Genomic DNA, 21240 nt, shown 5'->3' on the forward strand with positions numbered 1-21240 from the left:
TGGGGTGTCCTGTCCGGGGTTACTTCCCTGGGGTCCCTCCCTGGAGGTCCCCTCTTGGGGTTCCTTTCCTAGAGGTCCTTCTCTGAGGAAGGACCTGGATGTCCTTCCCTTGGGTTCCCTCCCTGGGCATCCCCTCCCTGGGGTCTGTTCACAAGACAAAGGCTATGAGGTTCTGTGACTGTCTCCCATGGCAGCTCTTGTCTTTAAGTTCCAACAACTGGTTCAACTCAAGCTGAAAAGAGCTTTCACTCCTCAGCCACCCCAGGCACAAGCTTTTATTATAGTCTGAAGTAGTGAATTTTTTAGGGCTTTGCATTTTTCCACAACACAGAAAATTTTGGATCTTCCACGAAACAGCAGCAGAAAAAAAAAAGATAGCACAATTTACAGATTATTTCAATTTCAGAGAGGATTTTTACTGTAGAGGTCAGAAAAGTCCTCTCTGGCGTCCAGCGTTATTTCCGTCATGATGACGTTGCTACCTCAGTGTGGCCAGCTGGGGAACTGCTCTCCTTAAAATACCCAAGTCCTTCTTTATTGTTTTATGCTTTTTAAATAACTGAAGGGTTGCTTTTTAAGCTATTAAAGCAAGAAGAAAACTTAGGAGCATCTCACAAGTAACTGGGTGCAATCGGTTGGAGTCAGAGTGGACTCTGCTGCTGTAGATGCCCACTCCTCCTGGTGGGGATGAGTCCTGCCTCCCTCCATGCCATGCAGGACATCTCTGCTTTTTCCCATCCCGGTTGACAGGAACCCTATAACTATTTATGCAGAGCTAAGCATGAGGCACAGAGCTCCAGCCTCAGGAGAACTTTGTGTGTCAGACACTGAGGCCAAGTTCCCAGTTTCCAGGAGGGAACTGGATTTCAACAGTTGCAGCTGGATTTAAACCACTGGCTTGGTGTGAGAGCCACCAGTGCCGGCCAGCCTGAGTCAGGCCAAGCAGCCAGACAGAGAATGGAGACAGAAATCTTCAGGTGTGTAAAAGTGACTTTTAAGAAGAGAGGAATGACAGGTTCTTTGTGTTCATGGAGGCCAATGTAGAAATGAGAGGCTTCAACTGCAGCAAAAGGGGTGGCAGACATTAGGAAAAATGTCCTCCAAAAAGAGTAGTGCAGCAGCAGCTGGACAGATTTTCCAAGAAGGTCATGAAGTCTCCATTGATGGTGATTTATAAAAGTAGGATTCACACCCAGGGATGAGAGCTGAGCAGGCTGCCTTGGGAAAGCTCTCAGGGTTCATGCAGCCCTACTTTTATGGCTGGGATTTAAGACTTGTCCTAGGTTTGCAAAATAAAAGCTTGAACCTGAAATGGGCTGTTGAAAGCCTGACCCCTGCATCCTTTATCCTGTGGGAACACAGGGTATGGTTGTGGTTAGGGTTCCCCTCTGTCGACTGCAGTCACGTCTGTGCTGTACCTAGAAACCTCGATCAGATTCTCATTGGGGTCTCAGAAGCAGATTGACATTATTGGACCCATGGCACCAGTTCTGGCCATGGGACCTTCTTCAATGATCACCCCACAGGCCTGGGAAGACACATAAGGGCAGGGTTTTAATGCTTGTGGTAGACTTATCAGAGCGTTGTGCACTCTTTCCCACCAGGCTTGAAAACATGAGCCGTTGGATGAGAAAATTCTGACATTCCCCAAGACACAGACTCTAAAAGTGTCACTTGGGAGGCTCTGGCTTCATGCCTTCTTGGGTCACACTGCCCTGTGCACACTCTACACCTTCCGCACCTTCAGATGATTCAACAGCTTGTCCAGGGGCATCTGTGTGATAGGGCAGATGTCTGCAGAGCCAGGGACTGAGCACCAAGCCTTGGTTTCAAACTCCTTCCCAGTCTCACATAGGTTAAACTTCTGGTTGCCAAAATGTAAAGCTTTGCAATTTCCCTGTCCCCAAAGAAAAGAATCAAAGTGCAATGAGACTTAAAGGGTTGAAAGTCTTCAGCACCCACTCACCTGTGTAGTCCCAAAAGTCCTGGAGACCTTCCTGTAGTCCTGCAAACTCTGGGCTCTTGCCCAAAGACAAGAACTGGCCACTCCAAGTGTCCCATGACATCCCTGGAAATGTGGAATGACCCAAGAAAGTCCTACAGCCACATGCATCTATTTTCAAACCATAATGGGTATAAGTTTTTTGTTTTGGGCATTCTCCATCCTGCCCGTGGGGCAGCCACACAAATAATGCAGAGGGTGACACTGCAGTGGGAACAAATATGAGGCGATGGGAAGAGGGTGAGGAAGGAGGTTTTGGCATCTCTTTTCTTTGCAGACTCTCAAGGAGATTTCTACAGGTTCGTATGGCAGCTGAGACCCCATGGATATGCAGGACACTCATCTGCCATCCGTGCCTGTCTGAAGAACAGACTGGGGCTCACTGTAGCCTTGGGATGTGAGTGCAACTGCTTTTAAGAGACTTGATGGGGCAGGAGAGAAGGACATAAGCTTGGAAGATAATGTACACATCTTCCAGATGTGTACATCCAGAACAGGACAAGTGGCCTGAAGCTTAGGCTGGAAATGAGTTTGGACTGTTCTGAAAATATTAACCACCTCTTCCTCTATTTGCCAACAGAAATATCAAAACAAGAGCCTGACAGACATCTTTAGGGGATGTGTAGGTTTGAGGGTTCTCCTCCTTCAGTCCTAGAAATTGTTTTTCACAGAACTTTTCCCTTTTCTTTGGTTACTTTTACTTCTTCTGAAACATGGTTTGGATTTTCCTCTGGCTCAGCTTGATTCTGTTGAAAGTCAAAGCCCGATGGCCTGCAGCTTGTGCTGGTCCTACCATCCCTACCCCAAGGAGGTGCCCCAGATATCCTAGCAGAGAACCACAAGGACCAGTCACTAGCCCAGAACTGCAGTTCCAGCTCCCCTAGACCCGAGTTTATCCTGTCCTCCAATATTACCTTGAAAGTCTCCACCTCTGTGCCCAGGACTTTGGAATAAAAGGCCACAGTGTCCTCAATGCTCTTCACAGTCAACACAAGGTGGTCCAGATGCTGGATGAAACATGGGGGCGGATTCATACACTCCTCATTCCAGGACATCTTATGGCTGGGAACTAGTGTGGAAAACCACAGAACGTGAAGTTTAGGAGTGTCCAGCTGCCCAGAGAAATGGTCCAGGCAGCTGTGAACTGAACCGTGAATGGAGATTATACAAGTTTTCTTTTGGCCTGCAGGTGGCACAAGTACAGAAGCAATAAATTCTCCTCCCTGGAAGAGTCCCCTGCTTTGCTCTGGTGGGACTTGAGCATGACAGAACCCCTGGATTGGGCCCGATCTGGAGGTCCAGCTAGGTGACCTTGCTGAGGGCTGATGTCACCAAGATGCTGAGCTCCCAGTGCACAAAAACCTGTGTGCACCAAGGATGGACCATATGTGTGATCCTTCCCTCCAACTCCCTCTGGTGTCCTCCCAACTATCTTTGTGTCCAGGTGTGGACACTCATGCAGGTGGAGCAAAGACAGAGTGTGAAGATGAGCTGGGCCCTGGCAGTGCAGTAGGAAATGTCTCTGGGGAAAGAATGTTCCTGGGAGAAGAAGGCACCGGTACACCCATGGAAAGGCACTGTGTCATTATCTTGCAGGAAGGGGACAAAAATCCTTTCTGGTGCCTATATAATGTAGATATAAAACAAGGATCATGGACCATAAGAAAGAGACTATGGCCCTGACCAGCACCAAGAAGATGAGAACTTGCCACCAACATGGGACTGAGCTGAGGGGCAAATGGCCAATGTGACATGGTGGCTTGGCAGGGGAAGATCAGTTTTAGGCAAATTAAAAGTGCTGCAGATATTTTGGTGACCTACTTGTCATGTCTCCACTTCACTTCAGCCCCATCCACACCAGAGCAGGATCCCTGACGGTCCTGCCCAGGTGACCCTCTGATGATCCCCAGACCCCTGATCATCACACACATGTAAATCAGGCTCAGGCTGAACTCCATGGCAGCAGATCTTCTGCTGTTCCTCAGAGCCTGGGAGCACCTTTGCACTGACCTGTGAAAAGAAAATGGATCTGGCCCTGGTGGCCTTAAGGATATTTTTGTGAGGCTGCAAAGTTTTTGTTTCATTTGGGGTTTGGTTGATTTTACGTTCAGAAAACCTGGATGATGAAACTAGGAGAGTTGTGACAAGTGCCTCAATGATAAATGGATTCAAGTTTCCTTCAAATCAGTAACAGCTTACTACTTAGATACATTTACTTCTTGCTCATAAAAAGCCCCAAATCCTGATGCAAATGACAATTCACTCTTCTGAGACCCTCGACAGGTGACATGCAAGGGAAGCCTAACACTCCTGCTGACTCTTGGGAAAAGAAGAAGTGGAAAATAAACTGCCTCAACAATAATGCAGCAGAAAATGGCACAAATCAGAAAAATAGCTCACAACACCAGCCCCCTTTGGCCTTGTAATTTGCCTTCAAAGTGCTGGAAGTCGTCACAGGCCAGAGGGTGAGGCTGATGCCAGAGGTTCAAGGAGATGCAGCATGAGGGTACGGGGGACTCAGTAGCCTGGGTTTACAGCGAGCCTTTGTGTTTTCTCTCATGTTGGGTTCATATCCTCTGGCATTGCCCTTCTGCAGCATGGGAACGGCTGGCAAGGAGAGGTTTCAAAGCCCTGCTGACACAGGAGCGAGGTCAGCATGAAACCAGACACAGTTGGCTCATTGCTCAATGCAGCCAGAGGAGCTTGCTTGGAGCAGGACCCCAATGTCCCCGAGCCCAAGCTGGGACTGCAGCGTGCCCGGTGACTGCACCAGTTACGGGGGAAGCTGTGAACAGGGGCAGCAGAAAGTCACTGCTCCTCCTTGCTGCAGGTGGCGTTTGTGTTTAACAACCTCACCTCCGAGCAAGCCGGGCTCCATCCCTTTGCAAAGTCCTTTCCACCTGGGAAGATTTCCACCTTCCCGAGTTGCAGAGTCCTCATGTCACAGCCTGCAGCTGCAGCTCCAGCCTAGCAAACCCTGCCAATAGAGCCCTTCCATCTCACGTGAGAAAACAACCGCAAGGGAATCAGACGGCAAAAATTGTTTGAGTATCTGCAGGATAGGACTAACAGCTGTGCAAGCTGGTGCCTGACAGTTCCCCGATGACTGTCCTTCTCCTGCTGCCTGGAGCCGAGCTGTGCGAGCAGCAGCTTTATGGGAGCATTGGGGGAAGGATCAACAAGATTAGAAACAGGAGCTCTGGGCACTGCTCCCTGCAGAGGTTGTACCTTGACTCAAAGGACCTGAAAGTGCAAATACATAGTGTTGCTTGAAAAAACCTGGAAAAAAAGTCTGGATATTTTAGCCACATATGTCTCCCTTTGCAAGGGGCAGCTGTGTTAATGTGTTTTATTATAGTACACAGTTGTGCTTGGTGCTCAGACTGGGGTGACTTACAGTTAAGAAGTGTACCCCTGGAGCAGAGGAGCTGGAGAAGCAGCTGCAACAGACTCCCTGGCAGTGGGCAATGTGCTCGTTCACCTCTTTGCCTCCAAGTTTATTTTCTATTATGCAACTTGTTGATGTCTTATTGCCCTGTGAGGCACTCGCTGTCTCTGGGAGCACTGCAGCCTCCCGCTAACTGGTAAGAGATGGATGAGCTGTAGGTGACAAGCTAACAGGCAACGTGTAGCAAGGAGCAATAGCAAAGGAGCCTCAGGGTGATGTGCACAGTTTTGGGCACATTTTTGGACACCCCTTCCTGCAGATGTGTCCAAGGGAATTGTCTATGGCCCGAGGCAGAGTTTGAGATTTGCTTTTTCTTCCTCTACAAAAACCAAATCCGTTGAAAACAAAATGGAGTTTTGAAAGGTCTAAATCTCTCTGCACAGTTAGTTATAAAGCATTAAGTATTTCAGGCTGTGGAAAAGCTGCCAGGCAAGTGGTTAAAGGCACAGGACATTCTGTGTTAAAATCGTTCTCCGTAGACCTTTTCCACCCAAACTGCCCACATTTCACTGTGTACAGCAAAACACCAAACAAAACCAGAATTTCTGGTATGTGGCAAGAGCTGAAAATGTTTGTGGTTTTTTTTGCCTCAAATGTAGGGAAAGGACATCTGTGGGTTGCTGTGGGAGAGAGTAGTCAAACCATCTGCACCCTTTATGTACATACTTTTTGGATTTTTCTTCCCTGATTGTCCAAGTTGGCCCACAGAAGTTCCCCCAAAGCTACTTCATGGATTACCATCTGCTATTAACTAGTAATAGTGAGGACAAGCAGGTTAGACAGGCTAATCCCGGGACATCCAACACCGCCCTTGTGCCTTCCTTGTCTTGACGATCACTGTAGGTTCATTCACACTGGAGAAGGCAGAGCTGGGTTGGAAATCCCACAGCAGGAGCTCAGCAAAAGGCTGTTCCTCCCCAGCATGGTGGGTGTCCCTTAAGAGTCATCCAGTGGAGCAACAGCCACTGGTCTCAACACAAAACAACAGAAAATAAGAGGACGCCAAGGCTCTGAATGGGGAAAGAAGCTCATAAATCTGCCCTGAGGGCAATTATAGAAAACAGACCACATTTATTCTTGAAACACAGTTTTCAGCCCGCTCCTGGGGGCTCTGCAGCAGCCTCACGCCAGCTGGTCCAGAGTGGGGCAAGAAGGACAAAGAGGTGCTCAGCTCGTGCTGCAGCCTCACTTGAAGGAGACTGTCAGCGTTTGTCTGTCTGTCTGCCCCGATTTTCACAAGACATGTAGGAGCTGACTGGCATGGTGATTCTTGCTGTCCTCTCCAGGTCAAGAGGCTCAATATCTACACAGTGGGGCTGGCAGACAGAGGGACAAGCAGCAAGTGAACCTCCCAAACCTTGGTTTCTTGGGAAAAATCCTAATGTATTTTGTTTACTAAGGCTCACAAAGCTGGTCCACAGGACCATTACCACTGATGCCTAACAGGGCTTTGAGAGCACTAATTGGCCTTTAATAGCCTTGATGAGCCTCAACTGGGGGCTTCCACCAACCTCCATGGAGCATATTTAAGCTCTTCTCAGGGGTTTCACTTCATGCCTGAGTTTTGGTGTAGGGTTGCTGGTCTCTAGCCTAGCCCCAGATGTGCTTCTATCTGGCCAACAATACTGCTGGTCTGGTCTTCAGTTTATGGATTGATAACCTGGTCCTGGACCTTGTGTCATCACTATAGGCCCGACAGTTATTTTGTACTGAATCAAAGAGTTCAGAATCTTCAGGGGCTTTTTTGAGAGAAGTTTATAATGGACAGTATGTTAGCCTCATGATTATGATCAAAAAATACACAGGCCACATTTTCAACAACAAAAATGTATTGGTGAATTGTGAAGTTGCTATAGGGTGTTCATAAGAAAATGAAATAAGAACAGGAATATCCCCAAGAGACCAGTTTGGACTTCTATAACTGTAGCATTTGCTCCACTCCAGCTTACATGTAAGTAAATCCTTTCTGAGCTAAAACCACTAAAACCTTTTATATTAATAACTCTGAACTCTCATCTGTCTCTGTGGATGAGCTGGTGGTGCATGTTCTGATACCTGGTTATAGTAACACTACACACATCTGGGTGCCTCAAGGTGTTATAACCCATTTGTTTTAGCACAGGTTCACTGTGAAATCTGAGAGCAGATGAAAAGGAGTCAATTCCTGGAGAGATGATGGCTTTCACTGTTCAGTTGCACTGGGAAGCGGTCTGCTAGAAAGGTATAGCAACAGCACTCAATTTGACAGAAATTTGAGGTTTGGGAAGTTTTTTTTTACTAGCTGCATAATGGTTTATTGGAGCGGGGAAGCCGTGGTTTGGGTCTGAGAACTCCACTTCTCCAAGGGAGATCTAGCTCAAGACTGACAAGTTAGAGGCACTTCAGCATTAAGTTCAGGATGGAAGCCCCATATGTCAGACTTCACCTTGGGAAGGGTTTTGAGTTTAGCTCCTTAAAGGTGTAGCTGCAGACAAGGGTTCCGAGCTGCTCTCATCTTCCAGAGAGGGTTGCCTCTACATATTGGACAGAGTGATAGAGTTGAAGTAGCTCAGCAAGTCCTCCATGGTGAATTCCATGGCAATCCCTGACCCCGTGTAACAGCGCTGGATCAGATCCTCAAACTCCTGGTACTGACGTATGAACTCCTGCTCCATAGCATGCCACACCACCTGCGGAAAAGCAGACCGTCAGCTCCCTTCATCAGCCCGTGACATCTATACATACTTTGCAGTCCTGAACCCTGCAAAGCCTCATAGTGTTACACCCAGATCACATTTCAATTACCGGTAAAAGATTTTCCTCCGGGGAGAGATACTTGTGGATTTTCCTGTAGAGGTTTTCAAGGGCTCTTTTTACTTCCTTGCCTGGGTATTTTTCAATGACCTTCCTCAGCTCTTGCTTGCTGTAGGCCAGCTGAAAGCTGACCTCTTCTTCTTTCACCCCTTGAGCCACACGGGCCTTCACCCCTTCAAAGAAGTGCTGGAAAGGCAAGGAGACATTCACTGATGAGCTGCCCTACGGTGGACTCCTGTGTCAGGGCTGAAACCCAACCACTTTTCTCAGTTCCCTTCTCATGTCTAATTAAGTGGAAGTGAAGTACAGGAGGTTGTTTATCCTCCAGGAAAGTAGGGCATGGGGATTTTCATCAGTTTTCTTCCCTCCCTGCTTGACAAGCAGCATCTCTAAGGATTGCAGTACCATGGAGCAAGGGGACTACTGGAAAAAAATGTCTTGCATTCCTTGGTGCTTCATGCAGCTTTGTTCACTACAGAGGATTTGGAGCCAGAGGTGGGATGGAGGGATCCAAGAATCTGCAGAACTGTAAAGCAAAACTCATTTTTTCTCGCTTCTTGCAGGATATTGAATGAAAGCAGAAGAGGATGATCTGTAGGGAGGCATTTCAAAAGGAGCACGTGTTGACACCAAGCATGGCTGTTGCTTGAGAGCCCAGGGTTATGTCGACCCCAAGGAATACAGACCTCATGGACCTTTCAGAAAAGTACCAGAAGCAGCAAAAAGCTCGATGCTGACAGATACTTTTTTCAACATGAGTTTTTCAAATGCAGAATTTGTCAGTCTGGAAGGGACCTCAGGAGGTCTCTAGTTCAACCTCCTGTTGAAAGCAGGTTCAAACTGATTTGAAACAAGGGTACTTGGGGCATTCTCAAGGTAGGTCTTGAAAACCTTCAAGGACAGAGACTGTGCAGCCTCTCTGGACAGACTGTTTAAATGCTTTATTATCCTTACAGTAATTTTTTTCCTTCTATCCAGCTGGAACATTCCTTTTTACTTTTCAGACTGTTATCTTTTATCATCCTCCTGTGAATCTCAATAACCTTCTAGGGAAGGTGGCTACTAGGTACCCCTGAAATAGTTTCATTTCCAGGTTGACTGAGTCCTGCTTCTTCAGCCTCTCCTCACCACCTTGCTGGCCCTCCACTGGCCTTGCTCCAGTTTAGCAAGACCTCCTGTCACAGGTGGATGTGACATACATCTCTCCCTATCTCTTCCACAGCTGGACATGGTATTCCACATCTGGTCTAATGAAGGCTGAAAAAAGGGAATGATCACTTCCTTCAGCCTATAGTCTACCATCCTGCTCATACAGTCCGGTAATCTGTGTGCTGTCTTGTGTATTTCCACTGCAATTTTGCTGTGGAGAAATACCCTAAATCCTGAGTATTTTCAGGAGGAAAGAGGTTCCTAAATGTATAAGTTGTTTTCAGAAACAGAAATGGGCTCCTACATTACTTAGGCCCCTTGGCAACCTCTCTTGATGTTAATGAAATTTGCTCGGATCTGAAGGGCTATGTGGTCTGCTAGAGGAGGCCATGTCAGGATTCTCAAAATCCCTGAGCAGAATGCAATCCAAGTACCCTCATAGGTTACTTGCTTTGCTTTGCTTTGTTGTGAGCAAAGAAATTATACTTTCCCTCACAGAGGAAGGATTTGAAGCCATTAACACAGCTGGTCTTCCAGTCAAACCTACAAGATGTTTGACAGCAAAGACTGGAAACAAATTGAAAGTAACAGGCCCTATAAATAATTTAATCTGATCTCAATCTGTGAGGCATTTTAGGCCAGTGAGAAGAGAGAAGGAGCAGAGCGAGGAGAGGTCTCGGGAGCAGCCACCGTCTCTGGGAGATGGGGGATGCCAGTTTGAGGTAGCAAAGCCGGATGCTCTTAGCTCAGTTAACAAAGCAGCCGCTTGGGAAAAGTGAAGCTGTGTTAGACTTATTAGTCCAGGCAGCCGTGCAAAAAGAAACCAGCATCTGCCAGACTCAGGCACGCAATCCAGAGCAGGGTCTGAACAGGCCCTCACGACACTGCAGGGAGTTGCAGAACTGGTACCAGCATCTGATGCTACTGAGCCCAGGTCTTGTTGGGGCTGTGCTCCGTGTGGTCAGAGAAGGTGTGAGAACATTGCGGGTGTGACAACACACTAACATAATCCCAGACTGGATTGGGGTGGGGGTGGTTTTGATTTGAACACCAGCTAATTCATAATTTTGGGAAGTGTTGTTGCCCTTTGAGACCCAGGTGAGGGTCAGTTTAACCCATACTCACGTTGAGCTTCTCCAGTGGCTGGCCCAGGTACTTGATGACATATTTCTCCATGTGCTCACTATACCTTTGCTTGGCTTCTATCTTCTTAGCCTCCAAGCAGTGGATCTTCTTTTGGCATAGGAAGCAGTGAATATGGTAGAAATTTTCCATCATGACCATATCTGTGTTCACCTTCAGGTTTGCTGAGGACAGACTATTGACTTTAAAGAAAGGAACAAATCAGGTGTGGGGAGAAGACCCTGCATGGTGAGTCAGAAGGGATATGAGATACAGTTTGGTCACCAGTTGAGAGTTTAACCAAGAGCTCAGATGAGCATCATCACCGTTTGTTGTGCTTTTCAACCACTTTTCCTTGCAGAGCTTTGGAGTCATGACACTTAATAACTGTTTAACCAAACATCCATGTCCAGACCTGTTTCTGAGCTGGGTGCCGGAGCAGCACGTCCGCATGACACACACTCGGCCTGCCAAGCAGAGCCATGGGTCACCACGCTGCCAGCCGCTTGCCAGCTGGTCTGGAGAGGGCGAGAGCTTGAGTAGCTCATTGTGCTTGCACAACAGAGAGGCCCCTTCTTGCTCATGGTGGTGAACATGTCATTAGGCTGTCTCATTTGAACCGTCTGACTTCTTCCATTACCAGAGGGAGTAACTATCTGCAACACAAATACTGATCCCTGTTCATTAGATTGATTTGCTATCTCACCTGCTTTTCTGTAAACATTGCTGGAGCCTGGAAGGGGCTGTGTTAATGGATTTAAGAGCTGCTATTCAGTGGGTCACTCCAGGCCCATCCACAGGTGGGAGCTGCCTCTCTACACCACCTCATGATCTGTGGTTGGCGGGCTTGGAGTTGTTCCTTCTGCAGCCCCTCATGTCCTCTCCAGGCTGGGAATCAGGGTATCTCCACTGACAGCTGTAGGCACCAGCTGGGACAACGCAAGGATCTACTGAAGGCTATAATACCTGCCTTGCTCTCCCAACCCCCCTCTCCCTACCAGTGTACCTTGGTGCTTTGGGGGAAAGTTGCTCTTTGGCTGCTACTGCTCCCAAGACCTCTGAGCTTGGGAGTCTGATCTGTAGTGAGGAGCTACTCCCTCCATAGTGGAAAAGGACAGATTGACATTAGATCAAAGCTAAGCACATGTCTCAGCCATGTCACAACCAGGACCATGCTGGTGTGGCAGACACCATGCACCTGGCATGCCAGGCTCTCTGAATTTGTCTGGGAGTCCCGGGCACAGTGAAGGCAGTTTCAGCCCCAGGCAGTGCCCAGGGGGCAGGTAACCTACACATCCCCTCTCTGGTGGGTTGTCTGATTGACAGTAACTCCTGAAGCTGCAGCTATGCCTTTATCTGAGTGATGCATCCAGTTGCCAGCCTTTGTACTCACTGCTGCTGAAGACGCTGCTGGCCAGCCTGAGATGTGCTTTGTCCAGCTCCCCTCTCCGCCGAACTGTCCTGAACACCTCCTCCGAGAAGTTCACAAACTCCTCAAAGTGGATCACGGCGGGCAGGATCCCGCCTTTCATCTTGCTGGGCACCTTTGCCTCCTCAATCTCTTTGCACAAGCTCCCCTGGCAACAACACAAAAGAGATGGCGCTCTCAGATCTGACATGACTCCAGTCTCATTTTACAGTGGACTAAGGCACAGGCCATAAAACAAGCAAAGTAATCAGTTGTGTGTACCCCTTTCTCTATTTACAATATCTTCCATGGGAAGATATGTGAGTTTCTTTGTTTGAGGCTGGATATGAAGCTGTGCTCGATGCTCTCCTGGAGCGGATGTACCTGGTCTCTCAGGCTGTGTGGTTCTTTGCTGCAATTTCCCCACACAGACACTTGCAGCTCCTGGAGCAGGGGTGTTCACCACTGCCACTTCTTGCACTTCTCATGCTGGTTTATGAGCAGATTTGCTGCTTCAGGTCTTGGTACAAACATGGTTATTGTCAACATGCGGCTTCCCTTGACCTCAGTGGGCGTGGGACCAGGTTTTTTGACCAATTCTGATGGGCTCTCAACCGCCCCACACTCCCCTCCCTGCTGCTTGGTCCTGGAGCATGTCCTGCTGTGACAGCAGGAGAACAGGAGAGCTTGGCTCCAGCCATCTGACGTGATGCCATGACACGCACAACCTCCCAGTACTCTATATGGGGCAAAAACCTTTGGTTTGACCATCCTGGTAAGAGGAGACACAGGTGGCACTTACCCCACCTCCCTCACATAGACAGTCATTGATGTAGTGAGGATCTAGTCCTCCCAAAACCAAAAAGCCAGATCCCTGCCTGATATAAACTTCTACTGCCTTCAATGAAGATCATGTTAGAAGCCTAGAAGATTCTGGAGGGGGTCAGAGATCACTCAGGTCTACTTGTGCTTACTCTTGCTGACACTCACAATGTATTTGTTGAAGCTGCTCTTGGCCAGGAGCAGCATGTTGCCCAGGACAGTGTTGAGGAAGGATGAGGGCAGAGCTGAGGAAGAGCCCCACATCTCAAAGATGGAATCATTCAAGGCAACCAGGACCTGCAAGCAGCCGAATGGGTGGATCTTATTGCAGACATCTACGAATCCTCTCAGCTCTGGTTCCAGGCAACTAAAGATCTCACTAAGTAGATGGATTGTAGGCTCTTCTAGTCTTGGGGAAAAAAAAAAGGAAGTAATTAAATGGAGAAGGGCACTGGCCCTGTGGCTGCAGAGGCCAGGGCAAAGCTAAAGAAACAACCAAAGCCTTCTGTATTGCAGTGGAGTCTGTTTACACTTGCTTCATCCTTCAACTCTTTACCGTCTCAGCTTGTGGAAAGATATTGAAATGTCCTGTTTTGCCAGCCAAATGAAAAATTTCAGTGTTTTTATGCTGACATTTTTTATAAGATTATTGTTTCATAGTATATCTTTATTACATTGCTAACAAGGAAATAAAACTGATCAAAGCATAGGCTTTTCTGTGAAACGTAAACCTCACCTTCTGGCCCACCCTGAAGCAGAACCACTGTGCTGGGGAGAGACAGAACCAGCAGGCTCTGCTCAGCCTCTGCACACCCAGCTGCAATGCCTCCTGATTTTTGTGATCCAGGATGCAAACCTGAGATCACTGAGCTGACACCAGGGTGGCCAAGACTGGAAAAAAATTCCATCTACCAGTTCCTCAGGCAGTTCCTGTAGGACACTCCAGACCATGCCCCCTCAGAGCAGCCAGCTCTACCTCACCACCCACGTACTGGCTCCGAGGCTTGGCGCAAGGAGGGTCCTCTGGAGATGCTGTGCTCTCTGCTTCCTTAGAGGCAGATGCCTGAAAGAAAGAATGGGATGGAAATTATTTGTCTGCCCTCTCTCAGAGAGGAAAACTTGAGGCCTGGGTTTCATTTCTGCTGCCTCATATTGGAGTCCTGTGTTTAATGCTCCTGTTGGAGCTATCAGTTAAGTTCAATTCAATTCTCTATCATCATGTCTTAAGCTCCCCCACTACCAACACCACTGACAGTTGCTAGAGGACAGGAGCCCAGGATACCTCAGGTATCTGATAGAGGTGAGTAGACACCTCACTGTGTCTGCTGAGTCTTTTATCAAGCTGGAGGGGGGACGTGTTAATGGGACTGGAGTGGACATAGTCCTCACGCTTACCTCCAGCACCTGCAGGTCTGCAGCATCCTGGCTTAGCTGGAAGAATTCCTCAATGAACTGCTGCTCTGCGGTGCAAAGGGGTTGCAGCTCTCTCAGCACCTGTTCTAACATCTGCTTAAAGACCATCAGGCATGTTAGAGACCTCTTCTAGCACACATTGAGGACAGCAGAGTAGATGTCCATGTCCGCCTGAAGTGACATCTAAGCCAGGTCAGCAGTACAGAGCATCTCTGCTCCTGCCCCAGGTACACAGCATAGATCACAGGTGTCAAACGCAGGGCCCATGGGCTGGATCCAGCCCCCTCTTTGTTTTATCTGTCCTGGCACTTTGTTTCCACCCGGCGGCAGTGCCAAATTCCTTGTCCCCAGGCTCCTGCCAGCGCTGGTCACTGTGCAGCGTGTGACACGCGTGGTGCTGCAGGAGGACGGTGTTCGAATGAGTTTGACACCCCTGCATTGCAGGATTGTCATTACAATAACGTTATGGTTAGAGAAAACACCTTTTGGGATTTCTCTGTGCACAGAACAAATGGGCTTTGCAGAAGAGGCCACAGCACAGTTTTTAAAATAACGTTGTTCTCTTTATTTGTTTTTCTCTGAGATATGTATAATTTTACCAGCTGTATATTGCATTATTACGTGATGCCAGGGTCTCCCTCTTCTGCTCGTGCTAACAGGAATATTTCCAGTTGCTCAAGTGAAGTGTGGAGGAGTAGTATGCTGTAATTTCTACAGTGTTTCTGATTAGAAGTTGTGTTCATGTGTAACAGTTTGGAGGATGAGGAAAGAAGTATCAAAAAAGCTAAAGGTTGCAAAAGAGCACCTGAATGTTTTATTCCTTTTTAGTTAATATATAATTGCAGTTATTGAGTGGAATCTGTTGAGTTTCCACTAGTGTTGTTGAAAATGGTGAAACTAGTGCTACTGAGTTGCCACGCAGTGGAAAGAAGCCACGCACCATTTCTGTTTCTGTTCTGAAAGCCTTTTACTTTCCCATTGCTCTCAAAACCAGTTTCACATTTAGTAGATAATTACATGTATTTGCTTTTGTTAATTAAAACCAAATCTAGCATTCAAAAATGCAAGACTTAAATCTATTTGATTTCGGTTATATTGACCTTTTAAAACAGAACTGGATAAATGTAATTTTAGGACTGTATAAATAGTCCTGGAATCACATTCGGCTCTTTGAAGGCGACCTCAAGGCTGATGTGGCCTCTGGTGAAAATGAGTTTGACACTGGTGGCACAGAGAAAGGACCTTGGGGTGGGTTGCAGCACCGGCACAGCCCCCACGGGACATGGAAACTCTTTGGAAAACCTCAGCTCCTTACCCTGACGACGTTGCCTTTGTCCGGTGTGTCCTGCAGGCCTTCCCGGCTCCCAGGGAGGCTCCATCGACACCGCTGCCTGCTCCCCATCGGCTTCTCTGCGTTTTCCTGGAGACCTGCACGGTGTGTTGGTAGGTGGTTAGACATCTCCATCCCTCCTGGCCTCTCCAGCTCCTTTGGTCATGTTAACAGACTTAAATGTCTCATTTTATGTCTGATACTATGCATGAAATTGCCTTTTTCTGTTGGATTCAGATATATGGGGGATGCAGTTTTTGGTCTCGTTTTTGTATTTGCCTTCCCATCTGTTTCTCTCTCTTTTTCATAACTTTTTATTTCACTGTCTGTGATGCTTACCCCTTTGCTGTTTAGGGCTTAATACTAACTCTTGAGGACTGAGTAGTGGAAAATCATAAATGATAGGAGCATAAATGGGCAGAAATGCCTGCAAGAGTTTCAGGAAAAATGTTTGTTGCTGTTTTGATGGTAAATTGCCATAAAACAATATCCAGGCAGGGTGGAGAATCGGCTTTTTTCCAAAAGCTAGCCTTTAAAAATTATAAACATTCACCTGGAAGTTAATATACTTTTCAAACATGACCAGTTTTTACCGTACCATTTTCACTGGGTGCCTGGCTTAAGTGGAAAAATTTATTTGAAATGGGCATTAAAAAAATACTATTATACTCACTGAAAGAAATCAGTGGGGAAACATCCCTATTATTTTCTAATTAATTGTAAAAACTGGTCTCATTCCACTAACCCCAGAGGTCCCAGGTGAGTCAGGCCAGCTCTCCATTTCTCATAACATCCAAAATATCCTTATTCGAGCTACTACCTGTAGGGCTTTTACCTTTGGAAAGGATTTGTCAGATGCCTGACAGACTGAGCAGGGATGAGAGACGGCAGCCAGCTCTGCTTGGCCTTGCTAAAACCATGGAAAAAATTAACGAGCTGCTTCATCATGTTTTTCCCACACTTATGCGATGGGTAATGATAATTTCACCTGCTGCGAAAAGCGCAAAACCAGGAAAAAAATATCTCCCCACAGCAATCGGGGAAGAGTTTTATGAGACTGTAAATTTGAGCGTGGAAAAGGGAATGTGAAAATGAGGAGAAAAGATTTAATTATTGGCTCACAATTAATTATAAACAGCTTGGGATTTGCCTTCTAAACTCTCCCATAATACTGAAACAAGGCAATAAATCATCAGGTGGTATATTTAGAAGTGACCAACATAAATAATCCTTTATGAGGGCAGGGAATCAATCCTAAAAATTCAGTGCCACAGTAATCAGTAGAAAGAAAGAGGCATAGAGAGCTCAAGCAAGCCTGGGATATTTTAAAGCAGGGATGAGGGACATTATCAGGCAAGTGTCCTTGCAGCCTGGGCTTTCATCCATGCAGCCGCTCACCCCAAAGAGCAGCTGAAACATCAGGAAAGACCTTGGATGAGGTTCCCGCAGAACTTCATCAAAGACAAACCTCCCCTGCAAAACAGCCTGAGATCAACCAGTTTTGCAGAAAATATTTCAGCAGGAGTTTCTGAAGGTCCCTGGGAGCTGGGACAGACTGTGCTCGCTGTCAGTGCCCATTGCTGCCAAGCTCCTGCAGCAGAAGGACATGTCCATGCATTGCCAGGTGCTGCTGACCCTGCAGTGATGTGGCTGGAGTGTCAGTGTGCTGCTCACATTAATGGTGGGCTGAGCATCCCCAACCAAGCCTGACGCGTCCTCACCTGTCCCAGGCCTCACTCCATGATGCCAGCACACCCAAGCACTGGCAAAGCTCATCGCATCTCATCCTGGCCGCGGGGGCAACACCTTTGGGTGATTAATCACGGTGCAGTAACAGGCTTGTAGCAATCAAGGTGTCCCGCTAGTGCTGCAAAGGGTTTCGCAGACACTATATTTTCTCCTGGGATTTTAATTACTCACATTTTATGGGACTCGCATAGGCATTAAAGATAGACAAAGTACTGAGAGGAAATCACTGGTTTAACATTTACCAACAGGGAATGAGGCAGACTGTCTGCAACATGTGCCGTACCCTGTTTGTTTCTTTTTTTTTCTAATTTAATGTGTCTGTTTTCATAAAGGGCCTCTTTAATAGCAATCTCTGTCCCTGCAATGTCCCCTATTTTAATGGCTTTCTGAGCAGACCCAGGTCTGTGCTTTGGGAGGAGACAAACTTGGTTTTTTTTGTTTTCTATCACCCAGCAAAATTCAAGTCCCTCACTCAGAGCCCGTCAATCACTTTTCAAATAGGAACCAGGGCCTCTTTATCCTACATACAATCTTTCTTATTTCCTTCTGTTTAAACAAAAGCAATCACCCCTCTTCACGAAATGGTGCTTGATCACATTATCTTATAAACCATGGACTGGAGTTTGCTTCCCCACTGCTAATTCCCCAGGCCTGCCTGCCGCCAGTGTGTTCATCACCTCTTATCAGGAACTCCTGTTTTCAAGAGAGAAAGAGCATGTTTCCTCATGAAATGCTGTGTCCTGGCATGGAGGAAAGGAACATTATATTTTTGTAACTATTTGTTTTGCCCAGTGTGGTGGTTGAGACAAACCATACACCCCTCTCTGCTGGGCTGGGTGCAGGAGCTGCATGGTGAGCTGGTCCTGGTATGAGTGAGGCAGAAAACAGCTGGAAGCAAACTTGCCCTGATTAGAACAACTGCTTTGTGGTGCACACACCCCTTCTTCCAAGCAGGGTGGGCAGTGCTGGACATCTGTAAGGGCAAGACCCAGCACTGGCTTGCAAAAGCATGTGAGCACTAGAGATCCATGTGAAATGGACATGTCCTGTCCCAATACGATATTGCCAGCTCTGACAGCCACCCCAGGGAGAGAATCACAGAATGTCCTGGGTTGGAAGGGACAACAAGGATCATGGAGTCCAACTCCTGTCCCTGCACAGGACACCCCACAGGTCACCCCGTGTGTCTGAGCACGGTGTCCAGTCTCCTCTTGAACACTGTCAGGTTGGGGCCGTGACACCTCCCTGGGGAGCCTGTTCAGTGTCCAGCACCTCTGGGTGAAGAACCTTTTCCTCATGTCCCACTGACCCCCCCAGCACATCTTCTGCCGTTCCCTGGGCTCTGTCACTGTCACAGAGCAGAGCTCAGCCTGCCCCTCCTGCTCCTGCTGAACCTGCAGCCCATGAGCTCTGCCCTCAGTCTGCTCTGCTCCAGCTGAACAAACACAGTGACTTCAGCTGCTCCTCATACAGCTTCCCCTCCAAACCCTTCACTGACTTCATAGCCTCTTCTGGACGACTTTATATCCTTTTCATACTGTGATGCCCAGAACTGTACACAGTGCTCCAGGTGAGGCTGCACCACAGAATCATAGAATCATTTCAGTTGGAAGAGACCCTCAGGATCCTTGAGTACAACCATAACCTAACCCAACTCTACCATTAAACCATGTGACTAAGAACCTCATCTAAACACCTTTCAAACCCCTCCAGGGATGGTGACTCCACCACTGCCCCAGGCAGCCTGTTCCAATACCTGACAGCCCTTTCCAGAAAGACTTTTTTCTTAATATCCAATCTAAACCTCCCCTGGTGCAACTTGAGGCCGTTTCCTCTTGTCCTATCACTTGTTACTTGGGAAAAGAGACCAACACCCTCCATGCTACAAGCTCCTTTCAGGCAGTTGTAGACAGTGATAAGGTCTCCCCTCAGCTCCTGTTCTCCAGGCTGAACCCCCCAGGTCCCTCACATGCTCACAGTGCTGAGTAGAGTGGGACAACCACCTCCCTCACCCAGCTGGAGATTTCCACAGACAAGGCATCTCTGATGAGCCAGAAAGTAAGCACAGGAATGGTGCTCTGTTCTTGACCTGGGTCAATACACCCTCATGATGGATCATCACCAGCCCACCACTGTCTGCTTGAACACAGGTGTCCCCCCTGGTGTCCAGGTTGTGGCAGCGGGAACTGCCGAAGCATTGGAAGGGTGGGTATCCCAGATCCAACCAGCAATGCACCAAGTGCTCCAGAACTGCTGTGTCCCTGGCACCTCCAAGAAGGGAGGAGGACATTCAGGGCAACAACGTGTATTGTAACAGCCCCGTGGGAAAAGTGTCTTCCTTTACAGTTCTTATGAAATACTATCCTTTTTCAGAAAGTCCATTTCTCAGTATTATCCTGAGATTATGATTACCGCCACATTTTATTTTCCTGTTATCTGCTTGCTATAGGCTTTCCTGAGTCCTCCAGCATCAGTAACAGCTTGTAGCAACAAGTACAGCAGGTTAATGGCATTACACACAAAGAATTTCTTATTACCACTCTTCATCATGTCCCTTTCATTTAATTGCCTGTTACCTTGTTTTTAAATTACAAGGAGAGTAATAATGTCCTGTTGACTTTCCCTACACGACTTACTTTTTGACCCTTTTTATCGTGTCACTGCTTTTCTGCCGGAACTAGGAGAGAGATTTTGATGCCTGTTTTTCCCTCTCTTGGTTCCATAGTTTGCAAATCATTCTGGTACGGAAAAATAGGTTTCTGCTGATTGTAAAAATATTTCTACGAGGTGCTTGTTTTCTCCATTTCTAGCAAAATTTCAAAAAGGAACATTTTAATTAAGGATTAGTATCTGAGCTTCTGCTTTCTCTTTCTTCCTTTGAAGTGGACAAATTTTTGAAAATGTACTGGGGAGAAAAAGCCCAAGTGTTTTCCCTGTTCTCTTTTTTCTAGTGACAAAAGACTATTTAGGTGAAGCTTGCTAGCTTGCTTGCTTTCCTTCTTTCCTTCCTTATTTCCTTCCTTTCTTTCTTTCCTTCTTTCTTCTTATTTTCTTCATTCCTTCTTTCTTTCCTTCTGCTTTTGTCCTTCCTTATTTCCTTCCTCTTTCCTTCTTTCCTTATATCTTTCCTTCTTCCTTCCTCTTTCTTCCTTCCTTCCTTTTCAGGATTTGTGTGCTCCATTGCAGGTACATGTACACTCCCAGCACTGCCCATCCTGGTTTGGTCCCGTGGTCCTGAGGTCCTCTGTTTTCCTGCTACATGTGGCTGAGTGTCTTTCCTGGGGGACCTGGCGCTGAGCAGGGAGGAGCTGGAAGAAGTGCTGGGTATGTTGGGATATGGCTGTGATGCACACCTGAAAACAGGAGCTGAGAGGTGCTCCGGTGTCCCTCTCTTCAGTCACAGCCTCCAGCATCTCAGGGTTGCAAACTGTTGCTGTTGGCTGACTGGGGCAGTACTGGGATCAGCAAGAGGGTGAGCAGACCCAGCACTCAGGTCCACTTCTTGGTGCTGTGCCACTTCACCTCTGTGAGGTGGGAGCTGCTGCGGCTGCCCTGATGTAGGACAAAGCAATGCGCAGTGCTCCCCCGGGCAGGGATGCAGGCCAGTCAACAGCTGCAAAATTTGGATGCGGAGGAAGCTTCTTCTGTCACCCCAGCATGGGAAAAGCTGACAGAAGAACTGTCCTGTCCCTGCTCATGTGCAGGCTGCTGCTAGAACAGGTTCCCTCTGTTCCCCCTTGGGACTCACCAGGTTCTGCATCCACATGGCAGGGAGATTACAGCAAAACGCCCAGCTATTCATTCTGTCCTTAATGGGCAATTCTGAAACAGAACAAAAGGGCCCTGGAGAGCCACAGGAGTGGGAACCACATGCAATGGTCTGATCCTGCACCCTGGTGAGCTCCAGGGTAGCTCCCTCCAGCTGCCCGTGGCTCAGACTCTCTCACCATCCCTTGTACCCCACAAGAATGACATGGGCTTCCCCCCAGAAGATGAGAGGTGGG

The 21240-nt window shown here is 47.6% G+C and overlaps 2 protein-coding genes across 2 annotated transcripts in view; both read right to left on the minus strand.

Annotated features, from left to right (window-relative positions):
- Positions 1-1450: 1450 nt before the first annotated feature.
- On the minus strand, positions 1451-3057 carry GLOD5 (glyoxalase domain containing 5; the record flags this gene model as incomplete). The annotated part of the gene is made up of 3 exons (XM_082061707.1): positions 1451-1528; positions 1742-1897; positions 2917-3057. 3 exons carry the CDS (start codon positions 3055-3057, stop codon positions 1451-1453), a joined length of 375 nt encoding a protein of 124 aa, XP_081917833.1.
- A 4245-nt stretch (positions 3058-7302) lies between these two features.
- LOC309444108 (exocyst complex component 1-like) overlaps positions 7303-21240 on the minus strand; it is a 33686-nt gene continuing 19748 nt past the window's right edge. Inside the window, exons 11-18 of the mRNA XM_082061686.1 lie at positions 15473-15585; positions 14140-14250; positions 13737-13807; positions 12913-13153; positions 11908-12091; positions 10518-10717; positions 8235-8429; positions 7303-8119 (exon numbers count right to left, since the gene is read on the minus strand). Of these exons, the coding sequence (XP_081917812.1) occupies positions 7964-8119; positions 8235-8429; positions 10518-10717; positions 11908-12091; positions 12913-13153; positions 13737-13807; positions 14140-14250; positions 15473-15585 (1271 nt within the window). The 3' untranslated portion in view covers positions 7303-7963. The remainder of the gene's footprint in view (positions 8120-8234; positions 8430-10517; positions 10718-11907; positions 12092-12912; positions 13154-13736; positions 13808-14139; positions 14251-15472; positions 15586-21240) is intronic.

Source organism: Streptopelia decaocto (assembly GCF_964273445.1).
Source record: "Streptopelia decaocto genome assembly, chromosome: 10".
In the NCBI taxonomy this organism is placed as follows: Eukaryota; Metazoa; Chordata; class Aves; order Columbiformes; family Columbidae; genus Streptopelia; species Streptopelia decaocto.